Source organism: Leptonychotes weddellii, chromosome 2 (assembly GCF_054177405.1).
Source record: "Leptonychotes weddellii isolate Sample4059 chromosome 2, ASM5417740v2, whole genome shotgun sequence".
Classification (NCBI taxonomy): Eukaryota; Metazoa; Chordata; class Mammalia; order Carnivora; family Phocidae; genus Leptonychotes; species Leptonychotes weddellii.
In genome coordinates, this window is record NC_138370.1 from 127,252,687 (window position 1) to 127,264,996 (window position 12,310).

General features: G+C 37.6%; 1 protein-coding gene across 4 annotated transcripts in view; it reads right to left on the reverse strand.

Moving 5' to 3' along the window:
• MOB1B (MOB kinase activator 1B) overlaps positions 1–12,310 on the reverse strand; it is a 66,081-nt gene that overhangs the window by 14,330 nt on the left and 39,441 nt on the right. For all 4 annotated transcript variants that reach the window (XM_081812309.1, XM_081812312.1, XM_081812313.1 and 1 more), the window contains 2 exons: positions 7,758–7,924; positions 3,128–3,221 (listed from right to left, as the gene is read on the reverse strand). In XM_081812309.1, coding sequence (XP_081668435.1) covers positions 3,128–3,221; positions 7,758–7,924 — 261 coding nt within the window. The remainder of the gene's footprint in view (positions 1–3,127; positions 3,222–7,757; positions 7,925–12,310) is intronic.

The following is a 12,310-nucleotide window of genomic DNA, read 5'->3' on the forward strand; positions in this document are numbered from 1 at the left end:
ATGATCCACTGAGAAAAAAATGATCATTTCTATGGTGTCCAGCCAAGAATACATAGCCTGAATGTGGTCATAAGGAAATGTCAGACAGCCTGTGTCAGGCGTCCCCAAGACCACCCCCAGGTTTGATGATTTGCTAAGAGGACTTACAGAACTCAGCACACAGTTGTACTCACAGCTATTATTTATTACAGTGAAAGAACACAAACCAAAATCAGCGAAAAAGAAAAAACAGATTAAAATTCTAGATTCCCAGAAGGAAAGCATTAGCCATACCGTTTGTACAAAGAGTTTAGGCACAGTGAGCCAGTCTTATCTTAAGTTAGGGAGGTGGAAACCCTTTTGAAATCCAAGTTCCCAAGGCACCTGGGTGGCTCAGTTGTTAAGCATCTGCCTTTGGCTAAGGTCATGATCCCAGGGTCCTGGGATAGAGCCCCGCATGGGCTCCCTGCTCACAGGGGAGCCTGCTTCTCCCTCTCCCGCTCCTCCTGCTTGTGCTCTCTCTCTTGCTCACTGTCAAATAAATAAAGAAAACTTAAAAAGAAAAGAAAAAGAAATCCAACTTCCCAGTTGCTATCCATAGATCAACCTTGTAAATAGGCCTTTCAAGAGATAAGTCAGGCCTGCTATGTTAACTCTTTTCCATATAAAGGGCAATACCAGAAAAAGACTGAGGAATTATTCTAAATTGTAGGTACCTGAAGAGATAAGTCAAATAAATGCAATACATATTCCTAGATAGGATCCTGGATCCTGGACCAGAAAGGGAAAACTGAGATATTGTTGAAGCAGTCATGAAATGTGAATGGTGTCCATGGACTGGAAGAAGTGATCTGGAGGGTCTGTATGCTACGTAGAAGAGATGTAGAAGAGTGCCCTTGTTTTTGGAAAATACACAACTGAATATGAGGAGGAAAAGAGGCATTAATGTCTATAACTTGCTCAAAAGGTTCATAAAAAATTAATGTTAATGAGTATATACACAGAGTAGTGATGAAGCAAATGCAGTAAAATGTTAATAACTGGGGAATCTGTTGTGAAAGAAATATGGGAATTCCTTATGCTCTTCTGGCAACTTAAAATTACTGGAAGCTTCAAAGTTTGAAATAGTCTGAAAAGAAATTCTTTTCAAAAAAATTACCTTAAGAAATATTTAGATCATATTCTTTTGAACATCTTTTCTGATGACAAGCTGTCAGTCCTCTTTAAAAGGACTGGATTCCGAGAAACATCTAAACTCACTTGGAATTAATTTGAAGGATAAGGTAGACAACTCCAACTAGGTAATACTTTGTTCAATATGTGAATTTGGTCAAAAAATAAAGTATGATTATGAACTAATAACACTGCATCTCTTGGGTAGTTAGTAATCTGACTCTTTAAAAGTCACCAAAAATTGGGCGCCTGGGTGGCTCAGTCGTTAAGCATCTGCCTTCGGCTCAGGTCATGATCCCGGAGTCCTGGGATCGAGCCCCGCATCGGGCTCCCTGCTCAGCGGGGAGTCTGCTTCTCCTTCTCCCTCTGTCTACCACTCTGCCTACTTGTGCTCCCTCTCTGTCAAATAAAAAAAAATAATAAAATAAAAAAATTAAAAAAAAAAAGATTAAAAGTCACCAAAAATAGTCTACAATAAGTGATTAGCAATCTAAGGTCACAACTTATAACGATAATACTCCTAAACACTCGTAAGTTTGGGCAGTGTTGTTTTGTTTTGATATTTATACCTTATATATGATGGGAGTATAGGATACACTTTATAAAAAGTCAGCACTAAAAATTAAAACCTCTCTCTTTATGTCTTGTAAGTATCAATTAATATTTCTTTTTTTTTTTTAAAGATTTTATTTATTTATTTGACGGAGAAAGACACAGCGAGAGAGGGAACACAAGCAGGGGGAGTGGGAGAGGGAGAAGGAGACTCCCTGCCGAGCAGGGAGCCCGATGCGGGACTCGATCCAGGGACTCCAGGATCATGACCCGAGCCGAAGGCAGTCGCTTAACCAACTGAGCCACCCAGGCGCCCTCAATTAATATTTCTTATAATAATAAAATAATAATACGATGTAGAAAGTAAGAGTAGAGGCACTAGAATCGAGACTTAGATTTCAATTCTGGTTCAGCCTGCTTCTAGATAATAGGACCATGGACATGTTACTTAACCTTTCTCAGACTCCATTTCTTTTCTTACCTCATAGGGTTGCTGTATGAAGTAAAAGATGAAATGTATGAAAGGCCTAACATTTTAGGTAGCACTAAATAAATGGTAGCAGTCATTATCAGCCACAGTAATAATTAAATAATTTCAAAAATTTATTGATCTAAGCAAACATTTACCAAGTGCTAACTAGGTGGCAGGCATTGTTCTTGCACCAAAAGGGATTTAAACGAAGAAGGAATCTAATAGGTTAAATAAGACATGTATAGAGAGTGTAAGTATAATATAACAAAGAAATGTAATCACAAAGACAAAAAAGTTAAACAGATCAGATCTAGTCTGAAAATATCAAAAGGTTTCATAAAGAAAGAAGCATTTGATGTGGACCTTGCAGATGGGTAAGATTTTTTGAACTATTACCAGGTAATGATTGGAGGGAGATGGGAAGAGAAGAAAAATATCCAAAAGAATAATGGAATGAGGGGCACCTGGGTAGCTCAGCTGTTAAGCGTCTGCCTTTGGCTCAGGTCGTGATCCCAGGGTCCTGGGATAGAGCCCCCTGCATCGGGCTCCCTGCTTAGTGGGAAGCTCGTTTCTCCCTCTCCCACTCCCCCCCACCCCCGCTTGTGTTCCCTCTCTTGCTGTGTCTCTATCAAATAAATATATAAAATCTTAAAAAAAAAAAAAGAATGGAATGAGCAAGTTTTCACAGTATAAGTAATGGAGGGAATAGTAAGGTATTTCCAGTAATCTAGTTTGGATAGACCAGAGGAGATTCATAAGCAAAGAGAGGAAAGGAGGAAGGAGGATTATACAGGGAGAGCCATAAAGCTCAGGCTAAAAAATCTGGACTTAATATATCATTAGTTAACCACTGAAGGAGATGCTAAGTAGAGAAACTATATGGTCAGAAACTTTCTTCTTATCTAAGAACTTTTAAGTAAAAATGAGAATTGATCATAAACCATGTCTTACTTTGGGCCAGCTGACATCACTGGACAACTTTCCTCTGTACAGAAATCTGTGATTGTTCCATAAAGCATATTAATCTGATTGAAGAAATCCACAGCTGCAAAGCAAGTATCAGTTATAAGTAAAAAATTAAATTTTAATTTTACTCAAAGAGAATCCTAGATTTATCAGTGTTCTTTCCTCTACAAAGAAGAAGCAAAAAGCATACACAGAAATCACAACACGTGGCTACTCTGAAATTAGGGGCTTCTGTTTATTAAGTAAGTTCATCCTTAGGTGGGTGAAAAAAAACAACCACAGAGTGGGAGAAATTCTTTGCAACACACAGAGCCAACAAAAATTTGGGGGTGCATCCAACTCCTGATTTTAGCCCAGGTCATGATCTCAGGGTCCTGGGATCCAGCCCCATGTCAGGCTCATCCGGCTCCAGCTTAAGATTCTCTCTTTCCCTCTCCCTCAGCCTCTCCCACCACTTCCACCACCTCCCCACACCCACTTGCACTCTCTCTTAAAGAAGAAAAACATACTGTATTCAGAATATATAAAGAACTCCTATGGATTAAAAAGAAAAAGACAACATAGTAGAAAAATGTGAGACAGTTTTGAACCAGCACTTAACAAAAGGAAGTTTCCAAATGGTCGAAAAGCACAAGAAATTGGCAATCATGGAACTGCAAATTTAAATGATAGTGGGATGCCATTCCATAGCTATCAAAAAAGCTACAATGTATCTGAAAATGCAAAGAACTAAGAATATCCAACATATTCTTGAACAAGATGAACGTCAAAATTTATGAAGCACAACGAATAAAACCAATGGACCAATGGACCAATGGAACAGAATGGAGACCAGACACAGGTAAGTACAGAAGAAACAGCAAGCACAGAAACATATTAGTTTCAGGTGTAAAATATAGTGATTCAACAATTCTATACATTATTCAGTGCTCATCATGTTGTGTACTCTGAATCCTCTTCATTTATTTCACCCATTCCCCAACCTATCTCCACAAATAAATTTTTTTTTTTTTAAAGATTTTATTTATTTGAGAGAGAGAGAATGAAAGACAGAGAGCATGAGAGGGAGGAGGGTCAGAGGGAGAAGCAGACTCCCTGCTGAGCAGGGAGCCCGATGCGGGACTCGATCCCGGGACTCCAGGATCATGACCTGAGCCTAAGGCAGTCGCTTAACCAACTGAGCCACCCAGGCGCCCCTCCACAAATAAATTTCTTAAGAAGAGCACAAAAAGGACTAATAATATAGTTTTCTATGTTTCACTGGATTTATTCCTAGGTTTTTTATATTTTTGATGCTATTTCTAATTTTTATATTGACTCCAGTAATAATCTTATTAAATTTATCTATTGGTAATAATAATCTTGATATAGTAATAACAATCCTAATATTCTGGTTTTTCATTCATATTGACTACGAATGAATATGCTTTCTTCCAAGAGAAATTAAGAAAACAATCCCACTGGGGTACCTGGGTGGCTCAGTCAGTTAAGCATCTGACCTCAGCTCAGGTCATGATCTCAGGGTTGTGAGATCAAGCCCCATGTTGGGCTCCGACCTGGGTGTGGAGCCTACTTAAGATTCTCTCTCATCCTTGCGATGCCTGGGTGGCTCAGTCGGTTAAGCGTCCGCCTTCGGCTCAAGTCATGATCTCGGGGTCGAATCAAACCCCATGTTGGGCTCCCTGCTCAGTGCGGAGCCTGCTTCTCCCTTTCCCACTGCCCCTCCCTACCACTCATGCTCTCTGTCTCTCTCACACACACTCTCTCTCTCAAATAAATAAATAAAATCTTAAAAAAAAAAGATTCTCTCTCATCTTCTCCCTCTGCCTCGCCCCCTCACACGACCTCTCTTAAAAAAAAAAAAACAATCCCATGTATAAATGCACCCATAATAGTAAGATACCTACTAAATCTAACCAAAGAGGTGAAAGACCTATACTCTGAAAACTATAAAACACTGATGAAAGAAATTAAAGATGACACAAAGAAATAGGAATGTCTTGGAAGGACATGGATTGGAAGAGCAAATGTTAAAATGTCTATACTACCCAAATCAATTTACAGATTTAATGTAATCTCTATCAAAATACCAACAGCATTTTCCACAGAACTAGAATAAACAATCCTAAAATTTGTATGGAACCACAAAAGATCCTGACTAGCCAAAGCAATCTTGAAAAAGGAAAGCAAAGCTGGAGGTATCACAATTCCAGATTTTAAGGTGTAGTAATCAAAACAGTATGGTACTGGCACCAAAATAGACACATAGATCAATGGAGCAGAACAGAAAACCCAGACATAAACCCAGAATTATACGGTCAATTAATCTTTGACAAAGCAGGAAAAGAGTAATGCAATGGGAAAACTGTTCAGCTACATGTAAAAGAATGAAACTGTACCACTTTCTTACACCAAACACTAAAGAAACTCAAAATGGATTAAAGACCTAAATGTGAGACATGAAACCATAAAAACTCTAGAAGAGAGCACAGGCAGTAATGTCTCTGACACAGAAGAGAGCCACATTTTTCTAAATATGTCTCCTGAGGCAACGGAAATAAAAGAAAAAATAAACTATTGGAACTACAAAATAAACAGCTTCTATACAGCAAAGAAAACAACCAACAAAACTAACAGGCAACCTATTGAATGGGAGAACATATTTGCAAACGGCCTGTCTGATAAAGGGTTAATATCCAAAATATATAAAGAACTAAAAATCTCAACACCCAAAAAACAAATAATCCAATTAAAAATTCAGCAGGAGACATGAACAGACATTTCTCCAAAGAAGACATACAGATGGCCAACAGACATATGAAAAGATGTTCATCATCACTTACCATCAGGGAAATGCAAATCAAAACTACAATAAGACATCACCTCACACCTGTCAGAATGGCAAAAATCAACAACACAAGAAACAGGTGTTGGAGAGGATGTGAAGAAAAGGAACCCTCAGGCAGTGCTGGTGGGAATGCAAACTGATGTAGCCACTGGAAGACAGTATAGAAGGTCCTCAAAAAACTAAAAATAGAATTACCATATGATCCAGTAATTCCACTACTGGTTATTTACCCAAAGAAAACAGAAACACTAAATTCGAAAAGATATATGCACCCCTATGTTTATTGCAGCATTATTTATAACAGCCAAAATATGGAAGCAAACCAAGTGTCCATTAACAGATGAATTGATAAAGGTATCTCTCTCTCTCTCTCTCTCTCTCTCTCTCTCTCACACACACACACACACACACACACACACACACAGGAATATTACTCAGCCACAAAAAGGAATGAAATCTTGCTACCTGCAACAACATGGATGGATCTAGAGAGTATAATGCTAAGTGAAATAAGCCAGTCAAAAACGACAAATACCATATGGTTTCACTCCTATACGGAATCTAAGAAATGAAACAAAGAAAAGAGACAAACCAAAAATCAGACTCTTACCTATAGAGAACTAGTGGTAGCCAGAGGGGAGGCGGTGGGGGCTGGGGGGGAAATGGGTGAAACAGGTGAAGGGCATTAAGAGTACACTTATCTTGATGAGCACCGAGTAATGTATAGAATTGGTGAAACACTATCATACATCTGAAACTAATATAACACTGTATATTAACTATGCTGGATTTAAAATTTTTTAAAAAGTCTACCCAAAAATAAAAAGAGTATCTCAAACATATTTTACTAACTTCATAACATCATAATTGAATTGCCTTTTAAAAAAGCATAATGTAAACAAATAACTGAGCATGCTACTGAAAGAGGCAATTTAGCATAGTGGCTAAAGTGTAGTCTCTACTTGTCATGATGAGCACTGGGTGATGCATGGAAGTCATGAATCACGATATCGTACACCTGAAACTAATACAATGCTGTACGTTAACTAACTGGAATTAAAATAAAAACTTAAAAAAAAAAGTGTAGTTTTGGGACGCCTGGGTGGCTCAGTTGTTAAGCATCTGCCTTCGGCTCAGGTCATGATCCTAGGGTCCTGGGATCAAGCCCCGCATTGGGCTCCCTGCTGGGCAGGAGGCCTGCTTCTCCCTCTTCCACTCCCCCTGCTTGTGTTCCCTCTCTTCACTGTGTCTCTGTCAAATAAATAATATCCTTAAAAAAAAAAAAAGTGTAGTTTCTAAAATTCTAAAGCTCCATATCTGAGCCCAGTTTCTATCATCTGATAGCTGTATGACCTAGGCAAATTACTAATCTTTCTGTCTCACCTTCCTTATCTATATTAAACTGAAATAACAATAGAACCTACATCATTAGGCTATAAAAATGAAATAAAAAGAATCCATGTAGAAAGGGTAACTGAGGGCCAGACATAGAATTAATGTTCCATAAATATTAATTAGTTATTATTACCATTTTTTCTACTGAAGATGGTAAATCTATGCTTTGTATTACATTATAACAGGAGATAAAAATTTCATAAAACTCCATACTCACAAATAAAATAACATAAAGGCTAAAGTGGATTGAGGTATCACTATAACTGTGGCATTAGGTTGATAACTAGATCCTTGAACAAACAACATCCACTCACCTACAATGAGGCTACTAACCTAATTTAGAGTCTACCTAGAAACAGATAGGCTACTTACTGTTCACTGCAACCCATTCATTTAGATCTTCCCCCTCAGGAAGCATGACAGCCATCCGGAGATTGCCACTACCAAGTGTGGCTTCTGCATGCTTTAGGAGTTCATACTGGTGAGAACCCTCTGGGATGTTCTTCTTTGGTTTAAACGTTTTAGAGGACCGGCTACCACTACGAATAGAGAAGAAAAACAGAACCTCAATATTTAAGGCATGACTTTCAACAGAATATTCTACATTGTACTACTGAATAAAATAACATTGAGGTGATCCTAAAGTCCACAAATAGCCCTAAATTGTATTGGCTACATTCAATCCCAGCAAAATAATTGTTGTAGCTACTATGTTTGATACCCAAAACTCCTACAAACCTCTACATTCCCTACTGCAACTCCCTAGGAGAAAGATAATTTTTAGCTATAATTAATCCAGCTTTTCACAATAAATTAATGATTCAGGATTATAGGTTGTAGTCTACAAAAACAAAGTACTTGTTTCCAGTCATTTTATTCCTTTTCACCCCTATTAAGTCTCTCGTTCTAATACAAATAATTTATTTCCTTCATTAAAGATACAGTTTTATGTCAATAAAACACAACAATCCTAGAGTGAGAAAGAGAATCTACATGTTCTGCCCAATTATAGGAAGCATCAGCAATCTTAATCCAGAATTTCACATACACAGATAAGTAGCTAGACATTAATTTTTTTTTTTTTAAAGATTTTATTTATTTATTTGAGACAGAGAGAATGAGAGAGACAGAGCACATGAGAGGGGGGAGGGTCAGAGGCAGAAGCAGGCTCCCTGCCGAGCAGGGAGCCCGATGTGGGACTCGATCCAGGGACTCCAGGATCATGACCTGAGCCGAAGGCAGTCGCTTAACCAACTGAGCCACCCAGGCGCCCCAGTAGCTAGACATTAATATGGTTGACTTGCTCAAATTTCTGAATTCGTGTGGATACACACATGCATTTTTTAAATGGGTCAAATGAAACTAGTCTTAGAAATGGTTTTGAGTTTTTAAGAGATGGATTTTTCTGTTAATGCTATCAAATTCTTATCAAACTGTATTATATCCCAGTCACCCCTTCTCAATACTTCCCTTTTCTTCTCTTCATATAAAAAAGGAACAGTTAAGAATGAATTAGAGGAGGCTGGGTAAGTGGCAACTCTGTAAAGTTTAATGTTACTAAATCCATACCACAAAACATTCAGACATGTGAGCTTATAAATATGAAAGAGGAATTCCAAAAAGAATAAATGAACAATAGTTATACTTTCCAAGCTCTCCATAGCTTTTCACTCACTACTCCTTCTCCCAAGCTTAACCCCATGATCTCTCCTGTCTTCCCCAAGGTAAAGGGTAGTTCTCTTTGTTGCTTACATATTATAGTCACTTGATGTGCTTTCCAAAAAGTACTGAGGATCCTGAGATAAACTAAGAATCTACAAATCAACCCAAATATCCAATCAAATGACAAGTATTTTTCATTTCTAAGGCAATGGCATTCTCCTTTAAACTGGTCTCCTCTCAGGTGTTCAACTGGACTAAATTGAGGTTCTTCAACTCTAACACTGCCCCCTCTCCCTGCCAGGTATCTCTACTTAACAGTCAAGGTATCAAAAGCCCTGATCAGACATTACTCCTCTGCTTAAAACCACTCAGTGGTTTTCCAATGCTCTCAAAGTAAATCCAAATGTCAAACATTAGACACAGGCAGGCCCTGGACCAACAGTAGAGTACAGAAACTCTTCTTCAGTTTAATCAGCTAATGCATTAAACACCAAATTCTCTCCCAGCATCTCTAAAATACAAAAGCACAGAAAAGATCATTATGGCTACACTAAGCTTGAGACTTACTTCATTTTCCTGCTCTTCTCACCCTTTGTTTATCAAAATTTAGTGTGAGAAACAACAAAGACATTTCACTAATTTATGTGTGATTAATTACAAAAATAACTCTCCTGTGACTAATCTGGTGCATGTCTTCAGGCAGGGTGTAAGTTAAGTACACTCCCTTTAATTAGCCACTCTTCAGATTAATACAGCAACTGAGGATGGGAAATGCTGTTCTGAAAAGGGCTGACAAAGTACATTACATGAGAGCTACAAGGACATCAGTTGTGCCTGCACTCAGAGGAAGGTCAGAGCCTCACCTGCCCCCTATTTATTGGTTCGTCTCCCCCTATTTATTGAATCACTGTGCCACAAAATTTTAGGCTTCCAAATGTTTTTTGATTGATGCTCCATCCAGAATTGGTCTTCCACAAAGCTAAGTAAATCTATCTCATAAGACTTTATTCTTGAGTAGAAAGAAAAAAAAAATCTAGGTTTGATTTTGTGAGGGCCAGCTATGTTTTCTCAGGCAAATACCCCAACTTTCTTGAGTCTATTCTTTTTTAAACAGTGAAAGCCTAATAAAAATAACAAAACATCACCACTACCTGTATGATAGATCTGCTGCAAAATAAGAAAATATATGTGAAAATGTGTTTAAAACCGTAAAATGCTGTGCACATAAAATGCTAGTTTTTTTCATTGTCCTTCCTGTTTCTGAACCAGAATGACAGAGTAACAAAGGAAATGGTAGAGCAATATCCAAAGCTGGATTCAACCACTATTCCCACCCTCTTCTCCTAAGACTTGATGGGGGGAAAATATAACCTTACTTTGGAAACAAATGCTTTTACACATCAAGTTTACAAAAGAAGTTTTAAAAATTTTGTTCTGTTTTTTCATGCTATTCCCATTAACAAGGTTCAGGTGATCTGATGCTAATTGTGGGGCTAGATTGGAAATCAAGAAACAAGGTTCTATTCCTCATTTTGCTATTTTCTTCTTATGTTACTTAGGAAACCACAAATTATCATCTGGGCTTCAATTTCTTTATTTTGTTTTTTGAAAGCCTGGAAAATAACTTTTTATAAAAGGTTGTAATTTAAGAGATGAGATAATGTTTATAAAATGATTTTAGTTCCTTGGAAACTGTTGACTCCTTTCTCCATTCCTCTTTTCCAAGTACTTTCAAACTTCCAAAATGTTCTCAAGTCCTTTAATTTTCTTTCTCTCTAACCTTTCTGCTTTATTCAGGCAGAATAACCTAACCATTTCAACCCTCTATATTTTCTAAATATTCTTTTTAAAAACCACATTCAGCTTTTTCAACCTAAAACTTCTACCAGTATCCACCCTACCCTGGAACTGGTGGTCAGTACTGCTCCCCTTTCTAAGTCAAAAGATCAACTGACAGAGTCCTCAAGTTCAAAAGCACAAATGTGAAAGCATATACACAAAAGTCCTCATCGTTGAGTACAAGCTCTCATAATAACAATGTATGGCCAAATGCATATATCTCATATGGCATTTTAAGACATTTGATGCAAATATTCAAAAACATTTTCAATAACACAAAGTATGCTGCCCTTCCACCCCACCCTCCTTAGAAGAAATCTGTGTATCAAAAGAATCTCAGAAGAAATATCTTGTATATCCTTCCAAAGAGTCTATGTCTAAACAAGGCCAAGAACACCTGGGCCTGTTTTTGTTTTTACACAATTGTTGCATGCTATACTAAATAATGTTTTTCAGTAAATATATCCAGGAGATGGTTGTATATTAAGATAGAAGTAGATCTAACTTATTCTTTTTAAGACTGAATAGTACTTCCTTATATAAATGTATGTCTTAGTCACTTAATGATAAACATTTAGGTTGTTTCCAGTCATTTGTTATTACAAACAACACTGAAGTAATAAGTATCCTCCTGCACATGCATATATGAAGGATAAATCACTAAAAATAAAACTGCTGTGCTAAAGGACATTCACATTTTTAAATTTTTTTTTTTTTTAAAGATTTTATTTATTTGACAGAGAGAGATACAGCGAGAGAGGGAACACAAGCAGGGGGAGTGGGAGAGGGAGAAGCAGGCTTCCCGCGGAGCAGGGAGCCCGATGTGGGGCTCGATCCCAGGACCCTGGGATCATGACCTGAGCTGAAGGCAGACGCTTAATAACTGAGCCACCCAGGCGCCCCCACATTTTTAAATTTTATATAAGCCTATTTTTTCCCCAAATAAGCTGTACCCTTTTACAATCCCATTAACAATGTATGAAAATAGCTATGCATATTTTCAGTCTTAGACAAGGATTCTAACTGCTAATTATTCTTGTACAGCTCCTAACACAGTATCATAACTTTATGAGAATTTGGAGCTTTCTGATTAAAATGTGAATGATACATTACATATAAGGGAGTTGAATTGATAATTCATGGCATTACCCTGAGGTCTTTTCTTTCCAAATAAACAACCAGGATTCAGGATTGTTTGTCCTGGTCAGTCCTCTTATTCACATCAGAAGGCCAATCAATTTCTTTTCTTTTTTTTTCATATTCAAATTTTTTATTATGTTATGTTAATCACCATACATTTTACATCATTAGTTTTTGATGTAGTGTTCCATGCATGATTCATTGTTTGCATATAACACCCAGTGCTCCATTCAGTACATGCCCTCTTTAATACCCATCACCAGGCTAACCCATCCTCCCACCCC